This window comes from Saccostrea cucullata, unplaced genomic scaffold (genome assembly GCF_032062105.1).
Source record: "Saccostrea cucullata isolate Sc308-1 unplaced genomic scaffold, CSIRO_AGI_Scuc_v1 ctg1567, whole genome shotgun sequence".
NCBI classification, from domain to species: domain Eukaryota; kingdom Metazoa; phylum Mollusca; class Bivalvia; order Ostreida; family Ostreidae; genus Saccostrea; species Saccostrea cuccullata.
The window spans coordinates 203968-231281 of NW_026926165.1; the positions used below are offsets into that span (position 1 = coordinate 203968).

Here is a 27314-nt window from a genome sequence, read left to right on the forward strand (position 1 = left end):
TGTAAAATCTCAGTGTCATAATACATACACTCTAAGTATCATTGATCTGTTTAACTTATAGTTGCAACTTATGAAGACCAAAAGAGGAACATGGCAAGACTTGCTAGCAGATCCACTGATGGTGAGTTACTGTAAACCAACTTTTATTTGCATGCAAGAAATTTTCACGAGGTTCGCGAGAGCCTCCTTATCACGAATATTTCTCGTTGTGAACTGGTCCTTAAAGCCTCTGTGTAGATCCAAAAATGCTTGATCGCAAAAATTAATCGTCGCGAACTAGTTTACCCTAGGTAAATCGCAAAATAAAGTCGTCGCGAATAAAAATTGTTTTTACAGTATCATATGATAATCATGAGATTTAAAAGAACCTATGTATTTTAGTACATTCATTTTGACAAATATTGTAGCAAAGCAAGAAGCATATTCACACTGCTTGTATGTGTACTACATGAACTTTAGATCACTAGATTTTTGCAATACTCATTTTTAAGCGGTTAGCTTCGCTAGCCGCTATATGGCATGTGTCGGCAACCGGAAACCTCCATAAGGCGCTACCTATCGGCATCGCTTTATCGCTCGTAACCTTATCCTTCTGCAACCAAAACCGGAAACTTCCACAAGGACCTACCTATCGACAACGGTAACTTCAGCAAATGATTTGTATACTGTCTAATACGCCCCCTGGTTAGAGATTGACAATATCCTGTGAAGTCTGACTAAAGCCAGCCCCTACTATATCACTTTGTACTAACGAAGTATATGCTGTGTATGAAGAGTGGCTATAATAACGATTATATCGAATTCTTATTAGTATATTTACCAAAGCATTGACAATACTTACAACACTTACTTTTAAGAACTGAGAATTTGGTCCTTATTACATGTGTATCGCGCGATCGCGATTTTGCAACTGTTAGTTTATTTTTGAAAGTTTATTATACAGCAGGTTGGAGGTTATTACAGACTGCAAAAACATCAGCAAATCTCTCGATCGAGTTTGATTTTCCTTGCCAAAGTATTAAGAAACACCATTTATGAAGTTAATACCTGAAAAGCGCTTTTATAAAAACACCGAACGCATCTGTAAGTTTTACACTTTTTGTAACGTTTTATGGAAACAATAGGGTTACCTCCACTATGAAACGTTTGTTTTTCTTCTCTTTTCTTCTCTGTCTAATAAAAATTATAAAAGCTCTGCTAGGGATAAATACTCTACTCCGTATTTGATAATTTTAACAATCGATCATAAGGGATTTTACTATTAGTTTTGTAAAAAATAATAGCACTTAAAGTATAAAATCAATTTTGAAAAAAAATGGAGAAATATATATTTATTTTAATCAGCATTGTGATTCTTAAAATCAACCGATATATTATTTTCATGAAAATGAAGTATGAAAAATTTTGGCAATTAGCAAAAATTTAAAATATATACTTAATGCTTATTTATAAGTTTTGAAAATTTGATCAATTCCTAGGGAACGTATTATTAGCTGTGAAAATACTTTTAAAATTTGAATTTGTCCAATTTGTCGATTATTGTTTTAAACGTTTGAGAAGAATAAAATTAAAATACAGGTGTTTAGAGGCACATTGATAGAAAAGAAATTAGTGTATATTGTTTAACCGACATATTGAAGAAAGTGACACTGATAACTTCTTAAGTTACACTGATTTTTAATGTACATTTGAATTTTTAAATACTAGTATTGATTGATTACACAACTTTCCTTTTCATGTTTTATTTGAGAACAATATTGCATGAAGAGTATATGATAAAAACACCTTATATGTCCTTATCTAGATATTGTGGCTTATATTGTGCAAGACTTCTTTCAAATGATTCTCATATACCATTTACTTTATTCGAACATTTACTTGTTTGAAAAGTCAATAAAATATATTTCATAAAGCTTGATAATCATGCCAGTCTTCCCGTAGAAGTAGTAGTTTATAATATTACTAAAGGAATTTGGCTGTATCAAAATACAGAATGATCAATGATCGATTTTAGAAGAAAAGCTGACTCCTGAAAGTTCAAGAGGTGGGATCCGTTGCCTAGAAAAAGTAAGCATCCCTCGTTGACAGGTTAATTACGTATATTGCCGCGATGAGCCTACACAACTGAATCTCTCTGATATAATTTCATTTACAAAGTCTCTCCTCAGCCAGCTGTAGATCTACACTACTCCAAATCCATTAATCTAAAGAATTTAACTTGTCATTTTTTTTAGTTGTTTGTTATAGTAGGCTTTACAATTACCTAATTTCAGATTCAATAGAGAATAAAAGACAATGAAATTTTCAACATCAACATAATTTTTTTTATCCAGAGAACAATTGGATGCCATCAAGAGAGAATTTTTAAAAATGCACTTCCTGTCTTTCAAACTGAAGAAATCTCATGTTTAAATTTTGAAACATGCATTTCAATCTTATTAAAATTTATTTAAATGTTCCAAATCCGCTACCGCTTCTGAAACATCTAACATCCCATTCGGGGTCACATCAGAGCGACCTTTCAATTATGAATACATGTACAAGTAAACACAAACACTTTGGCCATGTAGTTTATGGTAAACATCTCAAAAATTCCACGGCTACATATCATCATTATTTATACTGTCTTACGTTGAATTAAAGTAATTTTGGAATAAATTTCATGTATCTTTGGCATCTAAACGTGAATAATGCAAACGAAAGAGCACAAAATATACAAGATACCCCACACGTCATACATAACACAACTTTGGCAATGCATATATTTTTACTACAAAACTCCTCGGGTGTTTTGGTTGGGTGGTGAAAAGAAGAAACCCATCTGAACTATTAGCCAGGATTTCGGAGGAACCATTTTCTCTGCCTAATCGAAGATTCACTCTTACATGACCCCAAATAGGATGTTGTTAGTTGTCACATCAGTTTGGAATGTTATTGGTTTTACTATTGAGTAAAGTATTACAAAAACAGAATGTCTGGTTTTTTTTTCTCTGATGACATTGGACAAAGATATGCATACTTAAATATCATCATTTTATGCACTTTTTTCGGTACATATTAGATGAAAGCATGCTAACCGCTTTTCAGTACTTTCAGTACTTTGATTTTTAAAATACCCAGTAAGCCATTTGAAATTGGGATAGAAATTTTTTCATGAATTTTAGTTATTGCTGCATGCAATTTTTGTATATAGAAATACGGTATATGTTAGAATGAAGTTTTTGTTAGCAGAAGCTCTCCATGAAAATGAAGTTCTTGTGAAGAAAAAGTGATTTACAGGAATGCTTTTAAATTTGCATCACTAGTCTAGTTGATGCATGTATGACTTGTCAAAATTGTACATTATCAGATGACAGAAGAAGGAGATACAGACACCCTACAATACCATGAGTGTCACTTTTATCTAAAGACGTACGCCAGCTTCTATACCATCATCAACTTCCACCGCAGAAACGGACGCTGGATGAAAGCCGTACAGTATATACTGGACCAGGTATGGATTATCTGCTCATATACATGCATAGTGTATAGACTAGATAGGATACCCAATCACTGATAAAAAAGAAAAGGAACTAATTTAATATGGAGGTAACAGTTATCAAGCTCAAAAGTCCTTTGAAATGATATTGTATACAAATAAGGAGCAAAATTTTAAATTACTGTAAAATCACATATTTTCGTGGGGTCAAATTTTTGTGGTTTGTGGAAAAAATTTTGGTTCATTGGGATTTGATTTGGGTGATGTATTGTGGTATAGAAATGTATGTTATATTTTACATTTCATGGTGGACATAAATTTGTGGGTCTCTTCTTACCTCGAAAACAACGAATATTAAACTCCCATGAAAATTTGTGATTTCACAGTATTCAGAGAATGGATTAGGTGCCATGGAGGAGTAAGCATTCCTTATTGACCTCTATGTGCTTGTTCCTCTGCAAATGCATGTCCATACTTATGATGCTGTTCTTCACATGCCCATTTTCACACATACATGTAAATATCTGAGTTTGCATCAGTTTAACTTGACATCATTAACAATTTGTTTTTATGAGTGACTATATTTCAGAAATGTTCCAAAGAAGTGTTTGTTGAATCTCTGTTGATTCCTGCGCTGAATTCTGGGGAGCTGGGGAAGTTAACAGACCAGATGGTAATGTTGGATCCTTCCCTAGAAAAGTGGAATCCCTACCTGACAGCCATCTGTCGACATCTTGTTAAGAATAGGCTCCACCATGTTCTCTATGAATTCCAGATATTTATGAAGGTGAGAAAATCTCCTGCAGATTACTGATTAGGAATATTGTCATTGCTGAGGTTCCTTATGTGGAACAAGTATTTAGCAAAATGTAAGTGGACCATGGTTAATGCATTTTGTACCTGGTACATGTTAAGTCTGTAATCTACCTTTCATAAGACAGACTTTGGAAAAGTTTTTTGCCTTTATTAATTCAAAATGACTGAATGATACTGATAAGAAAGATACTGCAATTACTTGTACAGTATATATGTATTTCAAGTGACAAATAGCTAGGAAAGAAAGTTGTCTACATTTGGGATTACATTTGGGATTATAATATTGCAGGGGAAAAAACAGTAATTTTCTTTCCCTTTTTTTTCCAGGATTACATTCGAGCAGCCATGACTTGTATTAACTATTTCTATCAGGAGGGAGCCAACAGTTATCTGGATCTGTACACACGGATCAGTTACCTCCATACGGCCCTCAGACACATGCAGTCCTATCTGGATCCCTCCGAATGGGGGAGTGTCAGGCGCCCCACCATATCAGAGGAGTCAAAGTTCAGCTCTACAGGTCAAAGTTCAGACCCAGTCAGACTGATCCAATCTCCAGAGGAAGTGTCAAGGTCATTATTTGAAATATTGATGAAAATGGGAAAACCTGGAGACTTTATACTGTTGCAGATTGTATTGTTGTTTTAAAAAAGTAATGAAGAACATGCCAAAAGTTTGTAAATGTAAAATAATTAGTTGCAATAGTAGGCCTTTCAACTAATTTTTCAAGTTGCACATATGGTAAAAAACATTGCATAGATAGGTTTATAGGTACATGAAATTATTAGAAAAGATAATAACTTATGCATACATTTAATTACATCATAAAAAAGTTTAATTATTTATAATTGACTTTTCCGATGTTGTGTTTTAAGGATAGGTAACTCAGGTGTGAAAAATGACCAACTTAGTGCCCATTTATGAGTTATAGTTTATAGGAATGACATATAGGCTGCTTCAGCATTGGTATTGTTATGTACACAAAAGGGTTCCTTACATTGTTTTGTACACAAAAGTGTTGACCATGAGAAAGAGAATGCCTTCACTCTACCTGAAATAACAGGGTCAAATAGATGGGGAACAGACTATATTCAATATTTTTAACTCTCTTTGACGATTATTATGAAGAAGAAAATTTCATGCCATGTTTTTTTTTTTCGCGCTTTTTCGATTCCTATATAAATATATATATTTTTACAAGTAAATGGAGCAATTGATCATCTTACTTGTGTTACTAAGCACGAAGGGGAACGACCGAGTATAAAAATTTAATTAGGTTAGAACTAAGAAGGAGGGTAGATTTCACTTTTTATTTTAATTAAAACTTTTAATTATATGAAGTGAAATGGTGTCCGCAACTATACAGTAAATAAGTTTAACATTGGTGCTACATTTTAAAACCACTGGATTTTACTGAGAGCAAAGAAACACTTGGGAAATGCTAAAAACTGCCTTGCGTGTAAACAGTTAGATACCCCGAGCCTACTCTCAACATGTTTCAACAGTGAGTTATCGTTCATAAAACAGACCCCTAGCGGCAGTTGAAAGGCCTAGCAATAGATAAGACATCACTATTACCAGCATTTGGTTGGTATCTAGGAGAAAACCCATTGCACTGTATTAAAATCAGACTTTTTAGATCTGTGCTGTATGTACACTTTTCTTATGAAAAGTGCACATATCTAATTTAATTAGATTGGGTGACATTCTCAGAAGTTGTACTTTGGTTTACAGATTTGAAATATATTTTAATCTCTCTTTCTATATTGCTGAAAATATATGGATCTTCATGGAAATCAATTTAAAAGGAAACTTTTTTCCCATCAGGTACATAAGGACTGTGTCAATCCAGATAGAAGTAACAAAACACCTGTACCACTGCCTGACCAACCCTGACCCCGAGGCCACAGTGCCACCCCCCATGTCAGTCAGCGGGAGGCAGTACCTCCCCACCATGTTTGGAAACACCAAAACTAGGACAGATCTTGTCAACATGGTTTGTTTCTCTTTTATCCACTAATTTCTATAATGTTCAAATCAAAAATGTTAAGACTATATTTTTGGGGAGTTTTATTTTTACTACCAAAGTTTAAGCTTACCGGTACATGCTTTATGAAACTACAAGTCAATGACAGATTATTATACAGTTAAAGTAAATCATTGAGGGAGTTAGCAAGATTCCAGTTCCTCAAGGCCAAGACTATTTTCCTCGGCTGCGCTTCTGGAAATAGTCCTAGTTGAGGGGAACTGGAATCTTGATAACTCCCTCAATGATATACTTTTTATTTGTTTTATAATACAGATACAAAATTAGAAAAAAAAGAGAATTACATATAACTGGGAATTAGTTTTCAGATCGGGGATTAGCTCACTTGACTAACACATGGGGATTAGTCCATTATCATACACTACCGATAATAAAAAAAAAATCAAAAAAATTACGGATAACAGGGAATTAGCTTCTGAAGCAGGGATTAGCTCATTTGACTAACGCACAGGGATTAGTCATTTTTAAGGAATTATTTACATTTAACGATCTTATTTCATATAGGGAAAAATCAGTAGAGCTAATAATAAATTGAATTTCATACACAAAACAAAACAAGGTTTACGAGATTCAGTTGGTTTAATATTTAACATATCAAATCCATACAAACACTTAAAACAAATAGAAAAAATATATACAATAATGTGAATCTCAAAAACTCATACTTGGGATCTGGGGGTCCATTATCATACGTTAAAGCCATACTGATCCCGAAAACAATATTTAAAAGAAAAATCCAAAGGATTACAGATAACAGGGAATTAGCTTTCAAAGCAGGGATTAGCTCATTTTACTAATGCACAGGGATTAGTCTATTTACAGTGATTTCTAGGAAATTATTCACATTTAACTAATTTCAAATAGGGAAAAATCAGTTAAGGTATAATAAATTGAATTTTTAACTTAAACATACATATCTTTGGTTGTTTAGGTACTGCTCAGTGGAAATGATATTTCAACAGCATTTGAATTATCCTACAAGATCATTAAGGTAAGTACTTAATATACCATTACTCATCCTTCGTCGCAAACCATGGCCAAAATGTACGATCCTCTCTCATTCTGGCTGTGGTTGAATGAGAAGAGAATTTCTCGTAGTTCGTTAAAATATTGACCAATGCGAGTAAAGCATAGTTGGATAATGAACTTTGATGTGACCTTTCAATATCCAATCACAGTGTACGAAATATTTCTTGTATATTGCTGATGTAAATTGTTGATTTCAATTGCGATGGAAACAAAACTTGTCTTTGACTGAATATGATGTCACAATAGAGAGGCATAAATATTCAAGATTACAACATTTTTTGTGATCAAGCAGCCACTGGTAGGAGAGAGAGCTACCTTCAGACTCCGGACCGTGGCTTGAGACGATGTTACTCATCTTGGTATAAAAATACACACCCAATTACATCTTAAAACTCTAACGACCTAATGCTGTAGTGGAGCGATAAGATTATCATATAATTTTATGTTCTATATACTCATTTACCTTGATCCAATCTTGTGTGAATTTCTGAATCATTAAAACGCACAAGTATTTGAGTCAAGCATAATAAAAGAACAAGTACCAGTAAATGCTTTTTTGAATATTATTATTACAGGAGTATAAACTTGGTGGGACAGCAATCTTCACTCACGTGGCCAGAGAGATGGCCAAGGCTCATCGTTACGCCTACGTCAGGTCTCTCCTGGACGCCATCGCGAGGGTCGGGTATGGAGATGAGGACACAGTGGACGAGATCGTGGGAGCCTGTATACTGGTCATCTCCAAGAGCCCAAACGAGGTAAGAATCAAATCAAGTACAGGGGGGGGGGGGGGGGCATGCTCCCTCCAATAATTTCCCAATATATAGTACTGTAGATCACTAAATTTTCGCGACACCTTATTTTAGCGAGATAGTCATTGACTCTTGATTAGCGAGACAAAATTTTTGCAAATAGTGGTTATTGCTCTATATAATATTAAGGAATATTATTATATGCAAGAATCAAATTTTCGCGAGCACATTGCCTCGCGTAATTACGCAAAAATAAAGTTCTCGCAAATAAAAAGTGATTTACAGTATTCTATAGAAAACAGATACTTTATGCTTTTACCCCTCAATAATGATGTCTGACAACCTTTTTAGCTCACCTGAGCCAAAGGCTCAAGTGAGCTTTTCTGATCACAATCTGTCTGTTGTCTGTCGTTGTCGTCGTTGTCGTTGTAAACTTTTCACACTTTTGACTTCTTCTCAAGAACCGCTGGGCCAATTTCAACCAAACTTGCCACAAAGCATCCTTGGGTGAAGGGGATTCAAGTTTGTTCAAATGAAGGGCCACGCCCTCATTCAGGGGGAGATAATTAGGAATTAATGAAAATTTGGTGGTATCTTTTAAAAATCTTCTTCTCAAGAACCACTGTGCCAGGAAAGATGAAACTTATGGGGAAACATCTTCAGGTAGTGTAGATTCAAGTTTGTTCAAATCATGACCCCTGGGGATAGGGCAAGGCCACAATGGCTGACCAAAGTTTTACATAGAAATATATAGGACAATTCTTTAAAAATCTTCTTCTTAAGAATAACAAAGCCATAATTGATCATACTCATATGGAAGCATCCTCAGGTAGTGCAGATTCAAGTTTGTTCAAATCATGACCCCCCGGGTAGGGCGGGGCCACAATGGCCGACCAAAGTTTTACATAGAAATATATAGGAAAATTCTTTAAAAATCTTCTTCTCAAGAATAACAAAGCCATAATTGATAATATTTATATGGAAGCATCCTCAGGTAGTGTAGATTCAAGTTTGTTCAAATCATGACCCCCGGGGGTAGGGCGGGGCCACAATGGCCGACTAAAGTTTTACATAGAAATATATAGGAAAATTCTTTAAAAATCTTCTTCTCAAGAATAACAAAGCCATAATTGATAATATTTATATGGAAGCATCCTCAGGTAGTGTAGATTCAAGTTAGATCAAATCATGACCCCCAGGGGTAGGGCGGGGCCACAATGGCCGACCAAAAATTTACATTGAAATATGTAAGAAAATTCTTTAAAAATCTTCTCAAGAATAACAAAGCCATAATTGATCATACTTATATGGAAGCATCCTCAGGTAGTGTAGATTCAAGTTTGTTCAAATCATGACCCCCGGGGTTAGGGCGGGGCCACAATGCCCAACCAAAGTTTTACATAGAAATGTATATGAAAATTCTTACTTTTTCATAGCCACAGTGCTCAGGTGAGCGATGTGGCCCATGGGCCTCTTGTTTTTCTTCTGAATATTTGGTCCCCCCTTCCTATGGCCTATATTTGATGTTTCTAAGTTATGCTCCTCAAGTGTTTTGGATAAAATTCAGTTCTGAGTGAATATAATATGATTCAGTGTTAGTAACTATTATTTTAAAAAATGAGACAAGAAGTTAACAATACATTACTTTTTGCAGGCAAAAGAAGCTGAAAATCTGATCAAGTTGCTGAAAAAGGATTCTAATAAAGTAAGATCATTTTATGTTCTTGTTCAGTAATGTAGCAGATTTATAGTAGTGGAACAGATTGTATTTTAGCATTTTTTTTTTAACATGCTCGATGTTTCACTTTTACGTGTCTTAGATATAACGGGGTACTTGTATCTGTAAATTTTATTGTTATATAATAAAACACACAGTTGTTTCTTACCATAAAAAAAAATGTGCATGTACAAATATTATATTTAAAAATATTTCTTCAGTGAAATCATTATTGTATTTAGATCAATGCCTACATTCTGTGTGGTAAGCTACGGTCCGCTTACTTGATGGCGGTGAAGACAGACCGAGTGGACGATGTCCAGAGAATTGCCGGAGCCGCACAGAGAATGGGCCAAACAGCAGTCAAAAACATCTGTACAAAGTGGCTGCAGCAGAAAGGAAAACAATGAGTGTGTTACTTACTGTTTAAGTCTTAAGTTTTATTGGACAAAACAACAAAATGAGATGCACATAATCATTGTAATTGATTGTTACATGCTTAACCTTAAATGATATATGATCGATAATCATGAGAATAAAATTACTGATGTGCAATGTTCAAGTTTTAAAGGGTCTGAAAATAGACAAAAGTGGATTTAATGAAATGTACATGTACCTTGTACGTATTGAAAGTCAGGATAACTAGGTTTTTTTTTCAAACAAGAAAGTGTGTTGGTCCATTGCACTAAGATCTACATGTAAATGGTATAGTACCAGGTAATATGCTTTGTAAATCATATGTGTAATACTATACAGTCATGTACAAATAAACCATCTTGAAAGTGAGGGCATTAAGAATTATTGTGGAATTCCTGTGTAAAAGCATTTTAATTAAGGCTTATGAGAATAAGCTAGGTTTATGTTGAAAAGAATACCGTAACTTTAACATCTACCAGGTTCGGTTCTGATATTTACATTTAATTTGTTCAACGATTCTGATTGGCTGTTATTTATAAACTAGATTCAGTGGCAGAGTGGATTGTAAACAGAAGTCTAATATTTTATTGCCCGTTTTCCACGGTCTTAAATTCTAATTGTGACTGCACATTGCGTGTACAGAAATATGTGAGATGTGTGAACAATTTTAATACAGATTTTGTATGTTTTCGTGATTTATAAACCGTAATCGTTTGGAATCCAGAGACAGTTACATATATGGCAAGAAATTGGTACTGTGTTTTTAGGTGATACTTTTGTACCCTAGGGTACACTTCTATTTATCCTTTACCAATAAGGTTACAATTAGGGTACAGTACAAAACCATTGGAAAATGAAAGTAGAAAATTTTTGAAGGACTGTCAATGTAGCCGGGTTACAATGGGTACAGTGGTTACTTATTAACATAATTAACAGTAATAACACCTTTTCTACTTTTATCCTAAAACTATTTGATTTTAGAATTTAAACAGGGTACGGAGGAAACTATATACCTACAAAATCACAACAATTGACATTTTCATAACTTAAAGTGTTCGATTCATATTAGCATGATCATGACCTAATGGCTTCAAAGGTCTACATTACAAAAAACAACCACACTCATGTAAGTATTTAAGAGGGTATAAGTCAGCTTCTTACCTTTAATTATGATTATAATAGTCCGGATTCTTGAAGTTATAATTAGCTACACTGATAATTATATTCCAGACTTGAGCATTGCATGACACACCTGATACTGTATACCTATCGCAAATGATTTACCTGTACCCCCACTCTGTCTGACAAACACAAACTCTACTAACAGTACCTGATGGTGTGTACTATACACAAACTGATCAAATCATTGTGATCATGTAGGATTGGGTGATCATTTACTTCCATTTCAGGCCAGACTAATTTAAATTACCATATACACTGTATTTATCTTATCCAATTCAATTTTGATTAGTAAATTAAAGTTATATACTAGTAATTTCTAAACAAGTTTAGCTAAACTTTATTAATATATTTGTAAATAGTACTAGTACTTTGAACAGATCATTTAATACCTTTTTTTAACAAAAGTATATACCATGGGTAGCTAGGTCCCTGCTATCAAGTATCATATGGGCTGGTAGATTTGAGATTTTTACCATCACCATGAATATAATATATGTCACTTATCTGATAAAAATCTGCATTGCAAAACTCAGATGCTTTAAAATTTGTATTAAGAATTTTTATCCAATTAATTTATTATATTATTTCCTAAATTAACATAGTTCAATACTTTATAAATAAAAGACCATGAACAATGAAATTGAATCAAAAGCTTTTTCAAAATCGATTAAAACCAACAATCCTTGTATATTTTTAGCTTCTGTGTATGCCATTAAATCATAAATAAATCTGGTGTTTTCACCCAAATATCTTCCTTTTAGGAATTCAGTGTGAGTGTCTGAAATCAAAAGATCCAGAGTATATTTTATTCTGTAATTTAGTAGAGTTATGGTCTCCAATTGTTCAAAAATTGTTTGGGTTTATTCCCATTGGGTATACATGAAATTATCCCTATAGTCTTTGTGAAATAGGAATTTCTTTTTTTTTGACAATATACAATTTGTAGCTCGCATAATGTATGTAGACTTAAAGATCACTCCAGAAAAATTTAAAAAAATTCAGTTGTAAATTAAGCTTTACCATATCATTTCCAGGAGATTTATCATTCTTCATATTTTTTAAAACTTGTAAAACTTCATTTTCTTCAATATCTTTTTCTTAATCAAGGAAGTGATTTTATCTAATTTTTGAATTTCAGTTGAGTTAATAATTTCTTCTAAATCAATATCAATCAGTTTATAATCTGTATTAGAATATAAATCTTGATAAAACTTTTTGACTTGATTCAAAATTTCTGATTGATCATATATAAGGTGACATTTTTTTTATTTCTTGGTTTACGGATCCACCGACCTGATTTTTTTTTAAGTCTCCTGAATTGATCGAGTACTTTGGATTAGAGGAAATTATTTTTCTTTTCTTTTTTTTCTTAAATTAAACTAAATTCTAGATCAGGTTTGGCATAGGACATTTATATGTTCTTTCAATGTAGCTCTAAAATATGGCAGTATATGTATACATGAACCCTGGTAAAACATGCATATAAATCTGTGAAAATTTTGATAATCTAAATTTAAGGCTCAGAAGGTATGTAAACATTGGGTTTGGGAAATGTTTTGCAGTGGAATTATAAAGTTGCAAAATCAAGTATGCTAGGAAAAGCCAGTGAAATTTTTAGGTGGCAGCTAGTTTAAATGCATGTAAACAGAGAAAGAAATAGAGAAATAACAGACTTGTAAACGTTTTTTTTTTTTCAATAGATGGCACTGTAGCTCTAGGTTTTCCATCCCAATTTTTCTTATTAGAGCTGCAGTCTTGCAGCTATATGTAACGAGCAGGTGAACTTAGGTGTTAGTTTTTATATATGGCATGCATTTTATTCTTCTGCCAATTTACATAGGTATCATAAAAAGAAGAGAATATGATTATTAAGTAGAAAATAGAAGGAAAGAAGAGAAATTTACAAGTATTTTGAATTTAAAGGCATATGCCTCTGGCCTAGCTGCTGCCTCTGATTTGTTAATTATTTTTATACAAGTAGTCTTAGATCATGATTACATGTATATCATGTGATCATAATAAATACTGCATAATTTTTGGTAAACAGAAATTTTGACAATAAATATTAATTTAATTAAAAAGAAAAAATTAAAGTTAACAAATAAGATTACTTTTATAAATAAAGTTCATCTACTTTTTGGGGATTACTTTAGGATATGAGCTAATTTTATATTTAAAGCAAATGATGACATATAGAGGCAGTTGTGCAAAAAAGAAAATTAATGAAATATGTTGTGGAGGGGTGGGGGTCAACTGAAATGCTGTTGTATGTGTACTGTATAAATCAGATCTAAGGTAGAATCTGAGGAAGATCAGGTGATAATCCACCTGGTATACACATACCTATGAAGTCACATGTTTATTGTTCTCCTGGCCAGGTGTCAAACTGTAAAACCTTCCAATTCGCATAGAATATACAAGAAATATACAGTTCTTTTGTCATGTCCAGGAAAGGTGTGAAAAGTAGAAGGGGTCTTTCAATTTGCAATGAGGTAAACTTGTTTGGAGGAGATAGGGTTCACAATTACTTTGAACCAGATTTTGGTCTACATTGCATGTACATATTTTTCACAATCCCCCCCCCTTGGAATAAAGGTTTTGAATAAGAAAATAGAAAAAAATATATTGATTCATTTGTTAAATTTATAAAGTATGTGACCCCCTTCCTTACTACAGCATGTAACACTGGCACTTTGTTTTAAGCCTATTTTTCATAAATAAAAAATCCACTATGTATTATACAAAGTAACTGGAATATTTGTATAAAAATTAATAAGTTTAAAACATCAAGCACCTATGGCATGTAAGTAACATTTTATTACAATTAAGTTTTACAAAAAAATATATTCATATAAAATGGTGTGGCATTCTTCCTCAAGTCAGAACATGTTAAAAAAAACAAAAAAAAAAACAAGAGCGAGCGATGTTCATGTGATACGCATATCAGTATTGTACATAATTATATGTCCACCAATAATGATAGTTTACAAACATAAGAATTAAATTTAAGTTATTAATAACACAAAAAAAGTGGAAAAAATATCCAATTTTTTTAAGACTATGAACACTTAATTAAATTTTGGTGGGATTTGATGGGTTTATATTGTTAGAACTTTATTTATACAATATTAGATATTTATATCAGTGACTCCATGTCTCCTTCTCCACTTTTTTCTTTGCGACAGGAAACAAGAACTTATAAATATAGCCAAACAAAACATAGAGAGAAATATAGGAAAATTATTTTTTTATTAAGATATTCAATCAACCTCAGATAAGATTATGTTTTAGAATTTAAATATTTTAGCTAGGTTTCATAATACTGAGAAAGAAATGAATAAAAACTGCTAAAAAACTAGAGGTACTGTGAGCAATGAGCTCACTAAATGATACCCCCCCCCCATATGAATAAAATGGCTGTGTCCATGTTTTCCTCTGGAAAATCCAAAATATGTGTCAGATCAAAAAGTAAAATAGGAGGTGCACAATGGCAATATGTAATAAAGATTCTGAGAAAGTTTCACTAAATTTCCTTCAGTGGTATGAGAGGAGTTAAAAAGGATAAGAGATGGGTACCCCAAAGCGTAACAGACGGATGGGACTGAAATACCGATTTACTATACTATTTTCAAGCGGGGGGTATAATAAACAAAATTCCCATATTGGATTGGTGCAAACCTAAATTTACAATCCCCACTGTATTTCTACTATAATTGTTCAGGCACTGTGTGCATGCTTTTGAAATCATGATGAAAATGCCAGGGGCCTGTTTCACAAAGCCTACTTAGGACTAAGTTATATCTTAGGAAGGAACTTTTTCCTATGTCATTACTTATCTGTTTCACTAACCTTGTCTTATCTTAAGATATTCCTAAGTTATGTCGTAACTTTAGGAAAGGTAAATCGATGACTTAGGAAGAAACTAAATATTGCGACTGCATATACAAAATTTCTTATGGAAAGAGAGAATGTGTTTGGGGAGAGAAAATTCAATGAACTACTAGTAAGGATGTGTCAATCAAACCTGCCAAAAAATTTGAAATTTTAATATCTTTTAAATGAAATAAGATTTTTAATTAATTTTTGTGTGAAATGCTATTAAAATATATAAGTCATAATAATATAGAGAAAATAATAACTTCATATCTGTGTCTAAGTACCTTTAAAATAGAATTTGAAAAATGATATTTTAGATAAATGGAAACACTTGTTAGTGTTATTTATATAGATGCGTGGTTGCATCTAATTTCCTCTAGGACGTTATTATTGAGGGGACACAAACAAAACATTATTATTAAGCCCCCCCCCCCCCCCCCCCGTGCTCCTCCACGGTCATGAGATTACAACCAGTTATGCTCTCCGCTTAAAACAATGTATAGCTGTGCATGAGATGTTAAAAAATTTCCTTTTTTAACTTCTCCTTTTAGCATTTTCATATCTGTAGTCGCGAATTTGGGATTTTTTCTGGCATGACATTCTTATTTCATATATGTGAGAAAGCTTTTTACACAGCAGATCAGCAACTAACTTGGAGCAGTCCTTGGCAAAGCCTTTTTTTAATTGTTCTCACGTGTTCGATATGAAGGAATAATTTTTAAATTTCATTCAATAATTGACAAGTAGAAAAGTACAGTAAAAAAACAATAACTGGGATCGATACCATATAAAGTGCAAAATAAAGTAAACGTATAAAGGTGGAACAATGTTTAAAAAGAATTAGGAATGGCAATTAATCGAATACACAATTGCTAATCGGTTAACTGCAAGACGTTCCGACAGATTAACTGGTTAACCGTATCAAAATACGCATTTTCTTGATGTACATAGTATGTAGATCTATTGTATACACAAAAAGACTGATAAAGTCTACATATATAATACTGTAATTGTACTTGACTTTTTAAAAAGAATAGGGAAAAATTAAGAAAAGCAAAAATCATGTCTGAGAATTAAATCATTCATTTGATATTTTCCCAGTTGTCACCAGTTGTGTTGTCACCATAATTAATACTTAGTATTCATCACTTGATTTACAAAGTTTGTTTAGCAATTTATTCGATAGATGACTGTAAAAAAAAACATACTAAATCTCAGTTCTCGACGGTGATTTAATCATCATTAAAGAAATACAGGACAGTCAGGTTACGACTTGCGGTGTCTTAACAGTATTTGTGTCATGGTGCGGTACTTTTTCTTTTGATGTTGGCCATACTGTAAATCAGATAGAAAACCTTTGGCTGAATTCCAACGTACTATAACTTCCAGGGGGCGGAGCTTAGCCGTACAATAACTTCCAATTTACCGTACAATAACTTCCGACAGACTTCGATGGTTTTTGAATTTATATATTTCTTAATTTCTGCAAGCTTATACACAATATCGAGAGGAAACAAGAGAAATCTCACAGAATCTACCCCCCCCCCCCCCAACCTTCACTCTATAAATGCAAACGTGACAGGGATGGGGTAATTGAACAAAAAAGTAATTGTACTTGACTGTAATTAATTAATTTCATTTTTTGTAAAGTAGTAATAAAGCAATTAATTACATGATTTATAAAGCCTGTAATTTAATTGAAGAGAAAGTCAAAGTAATTATAATTTGATTAATTACTTTTTAATGTAATCGACCCATCCCTGAATTACGTGAAAACCATTTTCAAGAGAAATACATGTAAACTCATTAGTTAACTGCTTTAAACAAAAAATAAAAACAATACACAGAATTTCACGAAAAACATGTATATTCAAATGAAAACAGATAATTTTAAATTGACGATATTGAAAACACGCGCAGTTCGATGATTTTCTTAGAAGTAACTGTTTCCTGGGTTCCTTGAGTTACATGCATACTGATACATGTTCGTATAATATACAACTAATCTATGCATTCAGACTTTTTCACAATGCATTCCATAATTTTGACACCTGTGGCTACGGTACTTCATTCGGAATTCATCCGGACATGCAACCATATCCTTAGTAACAGTAATGAAGCGGATCATTTTGCGGACGGATCCAGGTTTCCAGTACCTTATGGTTTTTTGAAATGTTCATACAGCTTCAATTAGTCTATCAACTACAATTGCACACTCGTTTAACATCGCTTGACTTTCCAATGCAACCATCTCCTTCGTACTTTCTGATTTGTTTGAACCGTCTACGATGGACCTAGGCCTATGACGTAAATATGCAGTTTATATAGGGAGTGACTATGCAAATGACCATGACACAAGACATTTACAAACACTTTCTTTCGTTTGTAAGTAATTTATTATACAGAGAGGCGTGGCTGTCTCGTCGCTGCGCGACTCGACTGCCATGCCTCTCTGTACAATAAATTCCTTACAAACGAAAGAAAGTACTGTAAATATAACATAATTATCGCTTCAAACACACAATGGCTAATTACCTTATAATATCAATCCGGAGAACGATAATAACATCCAAGTCAGCTTCTGAAAACGCAGAATTATCAACATTTGTCCAAAGTTTTTTTTTTCAAAAATGAATTTCTATCAAAATTTGGTTCAAAATTGCATAAATTTTATTTTTTTCCGAGTAACCGATTACAGATTTTCTAACCGATTGCAATCGTTCCGACTGAGTAATCGGTTAACCGGTTACAAATTGCCATCCCTAAAAAAAATACAAATGTCATGTGCCCGAAAGGGAAGAAGTTTTGAAAGGGTGTGTCTGTGAATGCTTAGTTCTAGCAGCAAACTTCGCAAAGTTAAAACATACTTCTGTTCAAGTCCTTTGAAAGTGGGGATAATCCCCCGATCCCATACCATAACTCTTTTGGTCTAATATAAGGAGACTTCTTATTTTGGTTGAAAACATCAATTGCAAGGTCAAGATTATCAATTTATACATTATGTGGGTATAAATTTCTGATCACTTAATTTTCATGGCAATTTGAAGTAATTTAATTCATATCTCAAGAAGCTTTTAGGTTTTTGCAATGTAATGTTATACAACTCGCTATGGCCCCACCCTAAGGGGTCTAGATTTGAACAATTTAGAATCTACACTACCCCAGGATGCTTCCACATAAGTTTCAGCTTTTCTGACCCATTGGTTCTTGAGAATATGATTTTTTAATGGCTTTCAGCTCAGCTGAGCTAAAATGGCAAAAAAAACCAGCCTCTTCAAAACTTCCTGTACAAAAGTTCGAGGCGGAATAGGCACGGCTTGGGCTTGGCTAAGACACGGAATCCGCACGGGATTTTAAAAAGACGCACGGGTTCTGCATGTCCAAGACACGGACACAGCTTCTGTGTCTGAAAGTGAGGAATCCTTACTCACAGAAACCCATGTGGAGGCACAGAATCCGTGTCCCAGGTAGAGGGTTTTTAACTCTGGCGGGTTTTGCTTAAAACTATTTATTTATATATCTCACGGCTTTTTACTGAGCATGCTCAATCATAACTTCCTTTATTTGAATATGAAATTGGAGGGATTCATGGTCATGAGCAAAGAATGTGTCTTTTTTACTCTAGTTAAAGAATATTAAACTAATAGATGTTTAAGTTGCATGGAATTGTATATATGTCAGTCTGGGATAATTTCATCACTTTTGAACTAAATGCAGTAAGTGTAATCTAGAATAAATAAGTCAATTTTTCAATTTTCATGATCTTCCTGTATTGCAATGTTGACAATGAACATGATGAAATAGTTTAGGTTAATTTGAATGACTTTCACTAATCCTTTATAGTTTATATTTTGTGACATCACTGTTTTAGTGAAAGTTTTATTTTAACTAAATTCTTTCTCAGATTGTGCAAACTTAGCTACTAGATTAAATTACAATTGAATATTGCACATTATCATTAAAATCTTAATTTAAAACTGAGCATGGATTGTAACTGATAAAGTAAATCTTTAACAGAAAGTAAATGGACATATTCATGTAAGATTTTTAACTTTCACTACCCCAGGATGCAGTTTCAGCTTTCCTTGCCCACTAGTTCTTGAGAAGAAGATTTTCCCTATCAAAATTCTAAAACTAACCATTAATGTAAAGCAGTGGGAGGTTAGTTTGGTTTCAGTCATTATTTTGTCATCCACAGTTACATCTGGGGATTTTCTAAAGGCCATGACCTAGATCTAAACAAATTCACAGATCCTGTGACGCCGTATATGGTATACGGCACGGCTTTTTTGACACGGGTTTCCAAAATCATATTCACATTTCCCTGCCGGTGGCCATAGACGTAGTGGTAATTGGAGGTAATCTGTAGTGTGAGCGATGCCCCAAGATATGGGTCTACATCGGCCTAGTAGACCTTAAAGTATCAGTCACATTATCAGTCAGGGGCATAACTTGAACAATTTATTTTCAAAAATAACTCAAATGAGTCTCAATGAATTACTTCTCTTTGCTATGACCTACTTCTTCCCAGCCTTAGTAACTCAAACACGTTATTTTTCCAAAAAAGCTTCAATAAAATAATAATTTGTTTAAGTTATTTTCTGTCATTCCTCCCTAACTTCAAACCCCCTGCACCAAAGGATTTTGCTCGTGCACCAAGACAAAAACAGATGTTTGACTAAATTTAAACCTTGCTCAATGCAGGAAAATTTCTGCCTTCTAAACCCTTGTATCTGTTTCTTATAGAGTTGTAACCTGCTGTACCCATGTGTACCCTTTGTACCCACTGTACCCTGAGCATCGGCTCCATTATTTTTAATTTTAACTTAGAAAATTTCTGCCTTCTAAACCTTTGTATCCATTTCTTATAGTGTTGTAACCTGCTGTACCCATGTGTACCCTTTGTACCCACTGTACCCTGAGCATCCGCTACATTATTTTAAATTTTAACTTAGAAAATTTTAGCCTTCTAAATCCTTGTATCTATTTCTTATATTGTTGTAACCTGCTGTACCCATGTGTACCCTTTGTACCCACTGTACCCTGAGCATCGGCTACATTATTTTAAATTTTAACTTAGAAAATTTCAGCCTTCTAAACCCTTGTATCCATTTCTTACAGTGTTGTAACCTGCTGTACCCATGTGTACCCACTGTACCCTGAGCATCCGCTTCATTATTTTTAATTTTAACTTAGAAAATTTTAGCCTTCTAAATCCTTGTATCTATTTCTTATAGTGTTGTAACCTGCTGTACCCTTGTGTACCCTTTGTACCCACTGTACCCTGAGCATCGGCTCCATTATTTTTAATTTTAACTTAGAAAATTTCAGCCTTCTAAACCCTTGTATCCATTTCTTACAGTGTTGTAACCTGCTGTACCCATGTGTACCCTTTGTACCCACTGTACCCTGAGCATCCGCTCCATTATTTTTTATTTTAACTTAGAAAATTTCAGCCTTCTAAACCCTTGAATCCATTTCTTATAGTGTTGTAACCTGCTGTACCCATGTGTACCCTTTGTACCCACTGTACTCTGAGCATCCGCCTTATTATTTTTAATTTTAACTTAGAAAATTTCTGCCTTCTAAACCCTTGTATCCATTTCTTACAGTGTTGTAACCTGCTGTACCCATGTGTACCCTTTGTACCCACTGTACCCTGAGCATCGGCTACATTATTTTTAATTTTAACTTAGAAAATTTCAGCCTTCTAAACCCTTGTATCCATTTCTTACAGTGTTGTAACCTGCTGTACCCATGTGTACCCTTTGTACCCACTGTACCCTGAGCATCCGCTTCATTATTTTTAATTTTAACTTAGAAAATTTCTGCCTTCTAAACCTTTGTATCCATTTCTTATAGTGTTGTAACCTGCTGTACCCATGTGTACCCTTTGTACCCACTGTACCCTGAGCATCGGCTCCATTATTTTTAATTTTAACTTAGAAAATTTCTGCCTTCTAAACCTTTGTATCCATTTCTTATAGTGTTGTAACCTGCTGTACCCATGTGTACCCTTTGTACCCACTGTACCCTGAGCATCGGCTCCATTATTTTTAATTTTAACTTAGAAAATTTCAGCCTTCTAAACCCTTGTATCCATTTCTTACAGTGTTGTAACCTGCTGTACCCATGTGTACCCTTTGTACCCACTGTACCCTGAGCATCCGCTACATTATTTTTAATTTTAACTTAGAAAATTTCAGCCTTCTAAACCCTTGAATCCATTTCTTACAGTGTTGTAACCTGCTGTACCCATGTGTACCCTTTGTACCCACTGTACTCTGAGCATCCGCCTTATTATTTTTAATTTTAACTTAGAAAATTTCTGCCTTCTAAACCCTTGTATCCATTTCTTACAGTGTTGTAACCTGCTGTAACCATGTGTACCCTTTGTACCCACTGTACCCTGAGCATCGGCTACATTATTTTTAATTTTAACTTAGAAAATTTCAGCCTTCTAAACCCTTGTATCCATTTCTTACAGTGTTGTAACCTGCTGTACCCATGTGTACCCTTTGTACCCACTGTACCCTGAGCATCCGCTTCATTATTTTTAATTTTAACTTAGAAAATTTCTGCCTTCTAAACCTTTGTATCCATTTCTTATAGTGTTGTAACCTGCTGTACCCATGTGTACCCTTTGTACCCACTGTACCCTGAGCATCGGCTCCATTATTTTTAATTTTAACTTAGAAAATTTCTGCCTTCTAAACCTTTGTATCCATTTCTTATAGTGTTGTAACCTGCTGTACCCATGTGTACCCTTTGTACCCACTGTACCCTGAGCATCCGCTTCATTATTTTTAATTTTAACTTAGAAAATTTCTGCCTTCTAAACCCTTGTATCCATTTCTTACAGTGTTGTAACCTGCTGTACCCATGTGTACCCTTTGTACCCACTGTACCCTGAGCATCGGCTCCATTATTTTTAATTTTAACTTAGAAAATTTCAGCCTTTTAAACCCTTGTATCCATTTCTTATAGTGTTGTAACCTGCTGTACCCATGTGTACCCTTTGTACCCACTGTACCCTGAGCATCAGCTCCATTATTTTTAATTTTAACTTAGAAAATTTCAGCCTTCTTAACCCTTGTATCCATTTCTTATAGTGTTGTAACCTGCTGTACCCATGTGTACCCTTTGTACCCACTGTACCCTGAGCATCGGCTACATTATTTTTAATTTTACTTATATAGATGTTACAGTCTTCCTTCCACTGGGAAGCATCTACTTTCGTTTTCAGTAGGAATAAATAGTGTACCCTTTTTGTAACCTGTTCTCCATACATTTAATAAGGGTGTACCCTAGGGTACAAAAGTATCACCTAAAAACGCAGTACCAATTTCTTGCCATATCTAGACAGTTATCTCACAATGGCGGATGGTAATCCAAGACCTCGCACTCGCCAACGTCCACTTCAAAATATGTCAAGTCGATGGGACGCTACAAACGTAAACAATTGGACAACTACACAGTTTCAAGAAGAACTTCTAAAATTAAGTATTCGCGTCCCAGCTAATATTGGAAAGGCGACGCTTAGAAAACTCTATTTGGAAAACGTAAACAGAAACCCCGCGGTGAGAGAACGGCGGGAAAATGACTCGTCCCAAAATAGTCACCATGATGAAGTTCCTAATTCCTCGACAGAAGCACCAATTGTGTCACAGACAGAAGTAACTTCTAATATCGGAACATCGACGCATACCGAGGTTTATGACCAGACCGTCCAACCTGCTCAAACGCATATAAATTCGGGCTCGGAATCCTTGCGTAACAATTCCAACATGGCCGCCAGTGTAAATAATCAAGTAATCAGCAGCATGCTGAATACTATGAACTCAATGCAGCAAACCGTCATGGGTTTACAACAGACAGTGCTCCGACTGATGGCAGATAAGACGGGAAATACAGGGAATAGCAACAATGACACGGGAAATTCACTGGACACGGCGTATGCGGCCATGAGGAGCCAGACTGTCCCAGCAACTCAGAATACAGGTGGGTATAGATTACCACAGACAGAATTTGGTGTCCCCTCTGAAAACCTAACGCATTTAGATATTGTTGGGGATAAACTCAGAAAGAAGATATGGGAGGGGAAAGACGTGAATTTAGCAGAATTGCTAATACCCAAATATGAGACAGAGAAGACGAAGAATATCACAATAAACTTGTTGAAATATGAGGATCCTCGACTCCATAAACAATTGACTATAGCCGAATTTATCACTGCATTCGGACGATACAAGAGAGTCATGTGTCAAAAGTACCCTGAGAGACAAGTTGAACTGGACAGGTACGAGGCAAACATAGTGGATATTCATAACGTTTATGGTCAAAAGTTCTATGATTACCATTGCCAGTTTTCTGCCAGAGCAGCCACAGCCCTAAGAGACCATAATGTTAAGGTGGATTGGTCAGTTAAAGACTTGAACCTTATGATGATGGTGATGGGGAATGCTCAAGCCAATACCTGTAATACATGTTCATCAACTTTACACATGTCTGCTTTCTGTCCAAAAATATCTGAAAGTAGAATTCCAGTGATTACTTCATCTCCGTCACAAAACTCAAAGTCATCATCAATGGACAGATATGGACGACCAAGGACCATAATAGATGGGAAGGAAGTGTGTAATAACTTTAACGAAAACAAATGCAAAAGACAAAATTGCCAGTTTGAACATCTGTGCACAACATGTCATTCTAAGGACCATGGATCCTCATTATGTAAGAATGTTTCCAGAGTCCAAAATAAGGTTGGGAAAAAGTGACTAGACAACAGGACAATGATGACAGATGATCTCCTAACAACGCCTGTTAACATAGAAGTTTTAGCACATGAACTTTTCCATCATCCTGACAAAGACTTTGCGAAATATTTGTGTGATGGTTTTACTTATGGCTTCGATACTATGATTTCTAATGCAGATGCTGATTCAGAAACCTTAGAATGTAGAAATCTTCTGTCAGCTAGAAATCAGCCAGAAATAGTAGATAAATTAGTGAAGACAGAAGTAGAAAAAGGTTTCGTGGTAGGTCCACTAGAGTCACTTCCATTCCCAAAATACAGAGTAAGCCCAATAGGCGTGGCAGTTGGGAAATATTCAGGGAAACCAAGGCTTATCATGGACTTATCATCCCCTCATGATAACGAGCATCATGCCAGTGTCAATTCGATGATAGATAAAGAAAACTGTTCTCTGTCTTATGTTAAGATAGATGACGCTGTACGAATTATCCAGACTCTAGGACGTGGGACCACTATGTGCAAAACAGACATTTCTGATGCCTTTAAACTTGTCCCGGTTCTACCCAAACAGTGGCATATGTTTTGTTTCAAATGGAGATCACAATATTATTACTATACAAAATTATCATTTGGTTGCAGATCAAGTCCAAGGATATTCGACAATCTTTCCCAAGCAGTGTGCTGGATAGCGCATAACAATTATGGAATCAAATATATTCTACATCTATTAGATGATTTCATCACTTTCGAACATCCTGAAAATGACGGTGAAACTAACATGAATTTGTTGTATCATATCTTTCAAACTCTCAATATACCAATGGCACTGCATAAAACCGAAGGACCTACCACATGCTTAGAGTATTTAGGCATCATTTTAGACTCACAGTTAATGGAAGCCAGACTCCCAAACGAGAAACTCCAAAGAATAACAGGATTCCTTCACAAATTTCAGTCACGCAAATCTTGCACGAAGAGAGAACTTCTGCAGCTACTTGGCCATTTGAACTTCGCCAGCCGTGTCATCCTCCCAGGAAGATCGTTTGTTTCCCATCTTATCACCCTATCCACCACTGTTAAACAACTGCATCATTATGTGAAAATAAACGAACAATGTAGGGAAGACATGCAAATGTGGCTGAGTTTCTTAAGCAATTGGAATGGCATTAATCTATTTTATAGTATGTCTCAGATTACATCAGAGGAACTAAACCTTTTTACAGATGCTTCTGCAACGGTAGGATATGGAGGGTTCTTTAAAGGAAACTGGTTCTCCGAGCCTTGGACAGATGAAGTTAAACAATTATGTGATAGTGATACAGAATTATCAATTGCTTTCTTTGAGTTATATCCCATTGTTGTAGCTTCCATTCTCTGGGGTCATATGTGGAAGAAACAAAGAATAGTATTTATGTGTGACAATTCGGCAACGGTAGCAATCTTAAATAAGGGAAGATCAAAATCTGTGCATATTATGCCGTTAATGAGACGATTAACTCTTGTGTCTGCTCAACATAATTTTGTATTCTCTTCAATTCATGTTCCTGGTAAACAAAATACTATAGCAGATGCTTTATCACGTTTACAGATTTCGAAGTTTCGCAGTCTGGTACCCAGTGCCCAGGAGCATGCAACCAAAGTACCACCACCCAAAGATGTTTTGTGGAGCTCGAAGACGTAGTTCAACAATTATGGACAAATGCCGTAGCACCAAGCACAAGATCCACTTATAGGTCTGCGTTCCATATGTACGTTCAATTTTTATTGATGTCATGTGCCATTTCTAGTGCATATACATCGGACATCCCAGTGACTGAAGACTATTTGATATACTTTGTAGCTCACTGTGTTAGTAGGCTTAAGCTAAGCTTTTCAACCATTAAGCTGTATTTGTGTGGTATTAAATTTATATGTCTTGAAAGCAACATTGCTTACCCAGATGTTACCAATCTGTCTCGACTTAAAGCATTGTTAAATGGTGTCAAGCGAATGCAGTTACCATCTTGTAAGCTAAGACATCCTATAACTTTTGACATACTGAAAAAAGTTTGTGTATATTTTCGTAGAACAGAAAGTTTTAGAAATCTTATGTTAGAAACTGTTTGTACTATAGCATTTTTTGGTTTTTTAAGGTGTGGGGAATTTACCATTAAGGATTCTTTTGACCCCACAACAAACTTATGTGTTAGTGACCTCAGTGTTCTAGAAAGTTGTGTCTTGTTAAATCTTAAGATCTCAAAAACTGATCCTTTTAGAAAAGGAATTACAATTAAACTGTTCCCAACGAGCAACATTATATGTCCATTTTCAATATGTTGTAAATATTTAAAAGCACGCTGTTCCTTGCCCTTTTCAGCCAAGCAACCATTATTTGTAAATAGCGATGGAAATGCTTTAACAAGAACTGAATTTATTTCTGAACTTAAGCATGCTCTTAAATGTATTGGATGTAATGCAGATGTATATAATGGACACTCATTCAGGATAGGGGCAGCAACCACTGCAGCTGCTGTCCATATGGAAGACCATTTAATTAAGGTGTTAGGTAGATGGTCTTCTGATGCTTACTGTAGATACATTAGAACACCAGAAGCTGTTTTACGAGAGGCACAAAAGTCGATGACAACCATTTAATACCTTGTCACCTGACACTTATTTCAGTTTTAGGTTTAGTTGACCTTTGTCAGATAATTGCATACAATTTTCGTTTTTTCAGCATTAAGACTTTTCTGTTTTATAAGGATGAACATGTATATCATATCTATTCAGTATTATTAATATTGCATTTTTGGGGGCACTCAGCTTCATTTCGATTGCAACACCATTCACCTGAGTTTTGGCCATCATTTAATAATTTTTGATCATATATAGAAATTATTATATTTTAAACCCCCAAAAAATCAGGTAACTTGTTTTAAATAGCTTATATTCCGGCTCTTGTTACCTAACTATGAAGTGGCTTTCATTTCGGCATGCTGAGAGAATATCTCACTAAATTCATAGAGAGGCTACACCGAGTTTATAAGCATTGACGATAGATCATCTTCCAGACATTCTCTTCCGGCTCTTGTAGCCTGGAACCAGTCCATCTTTCAGTCTACCACACCGAGTTGAGTACTACGTGCTCTTCCGGATCTTGTCGGTCAACCATGACTGGTCTCCTATGCTGCTACACCGAGTTGAGTTTTTTGTCTTGGAAGTTGAACCTCAATCTCAAAGCACACCAGTTTCACCGAGTTGACTGG

The 27314-nt window shown here is 34.7% G+C and overlaps 2 protein-coding genes across 2 annotated transcripts in view; both read left to right on the top strand.

Annotated features, from left to right (window-relative positions):
• LOC134270971 (zinc finger FYVE domain-containing protein 26-like) overlaps positions 1–10983 on the top strand; it is a 29960-nt gene extending 18977 nt beyond the window's left edge. The window contains exons 35-43 of the mRNA XM_062753237.1: positions 62–121; positions 3350–3493; positions 4068–4265; positions 4622–4866; positions 6122–6290; positions 7273–7332; positions 7946–8128; positions 9777–9827; positions 10082–10983. Coding sequence (XP_062609221.1) covers positions 62–121; positions 3350–3493; positions 4068–4265; positions 4622–4866; positions 6122–6290; positions 7273–7332; positions 7946–8128; positions 9777–9827; positions 10082–10249 — 1278 coding nt within the window. The 3' untranslated portion in view covers positions 10250–10983. The remainder of the gene's footprint in view (positions 1–61; positions 122–3349; positions 3494–4067; positions 4266–4621; positions 4867–6121; positions 6291–7272; positions 7333–7945; positions 8129–9776; positions 9828–10081) is intronic.
• A 13118-nt stretch (positions 10984–24101) lies between these two features.
• Positions 24102–25750, top strand: LOC134270972 (uncharacterized). The gene has a single exon (XM_062753238.1). The coding sequence runs from the start codon at positions 24107–24109 to the stop codon at positions 25748–25750; it is 1644 nt and encodes a 547-aa protein (XP_062609222.1). The 5' UTR covers positions 24102–24106.
• Positions 25751–27314: the final 1564 nt, after the last annotated feature.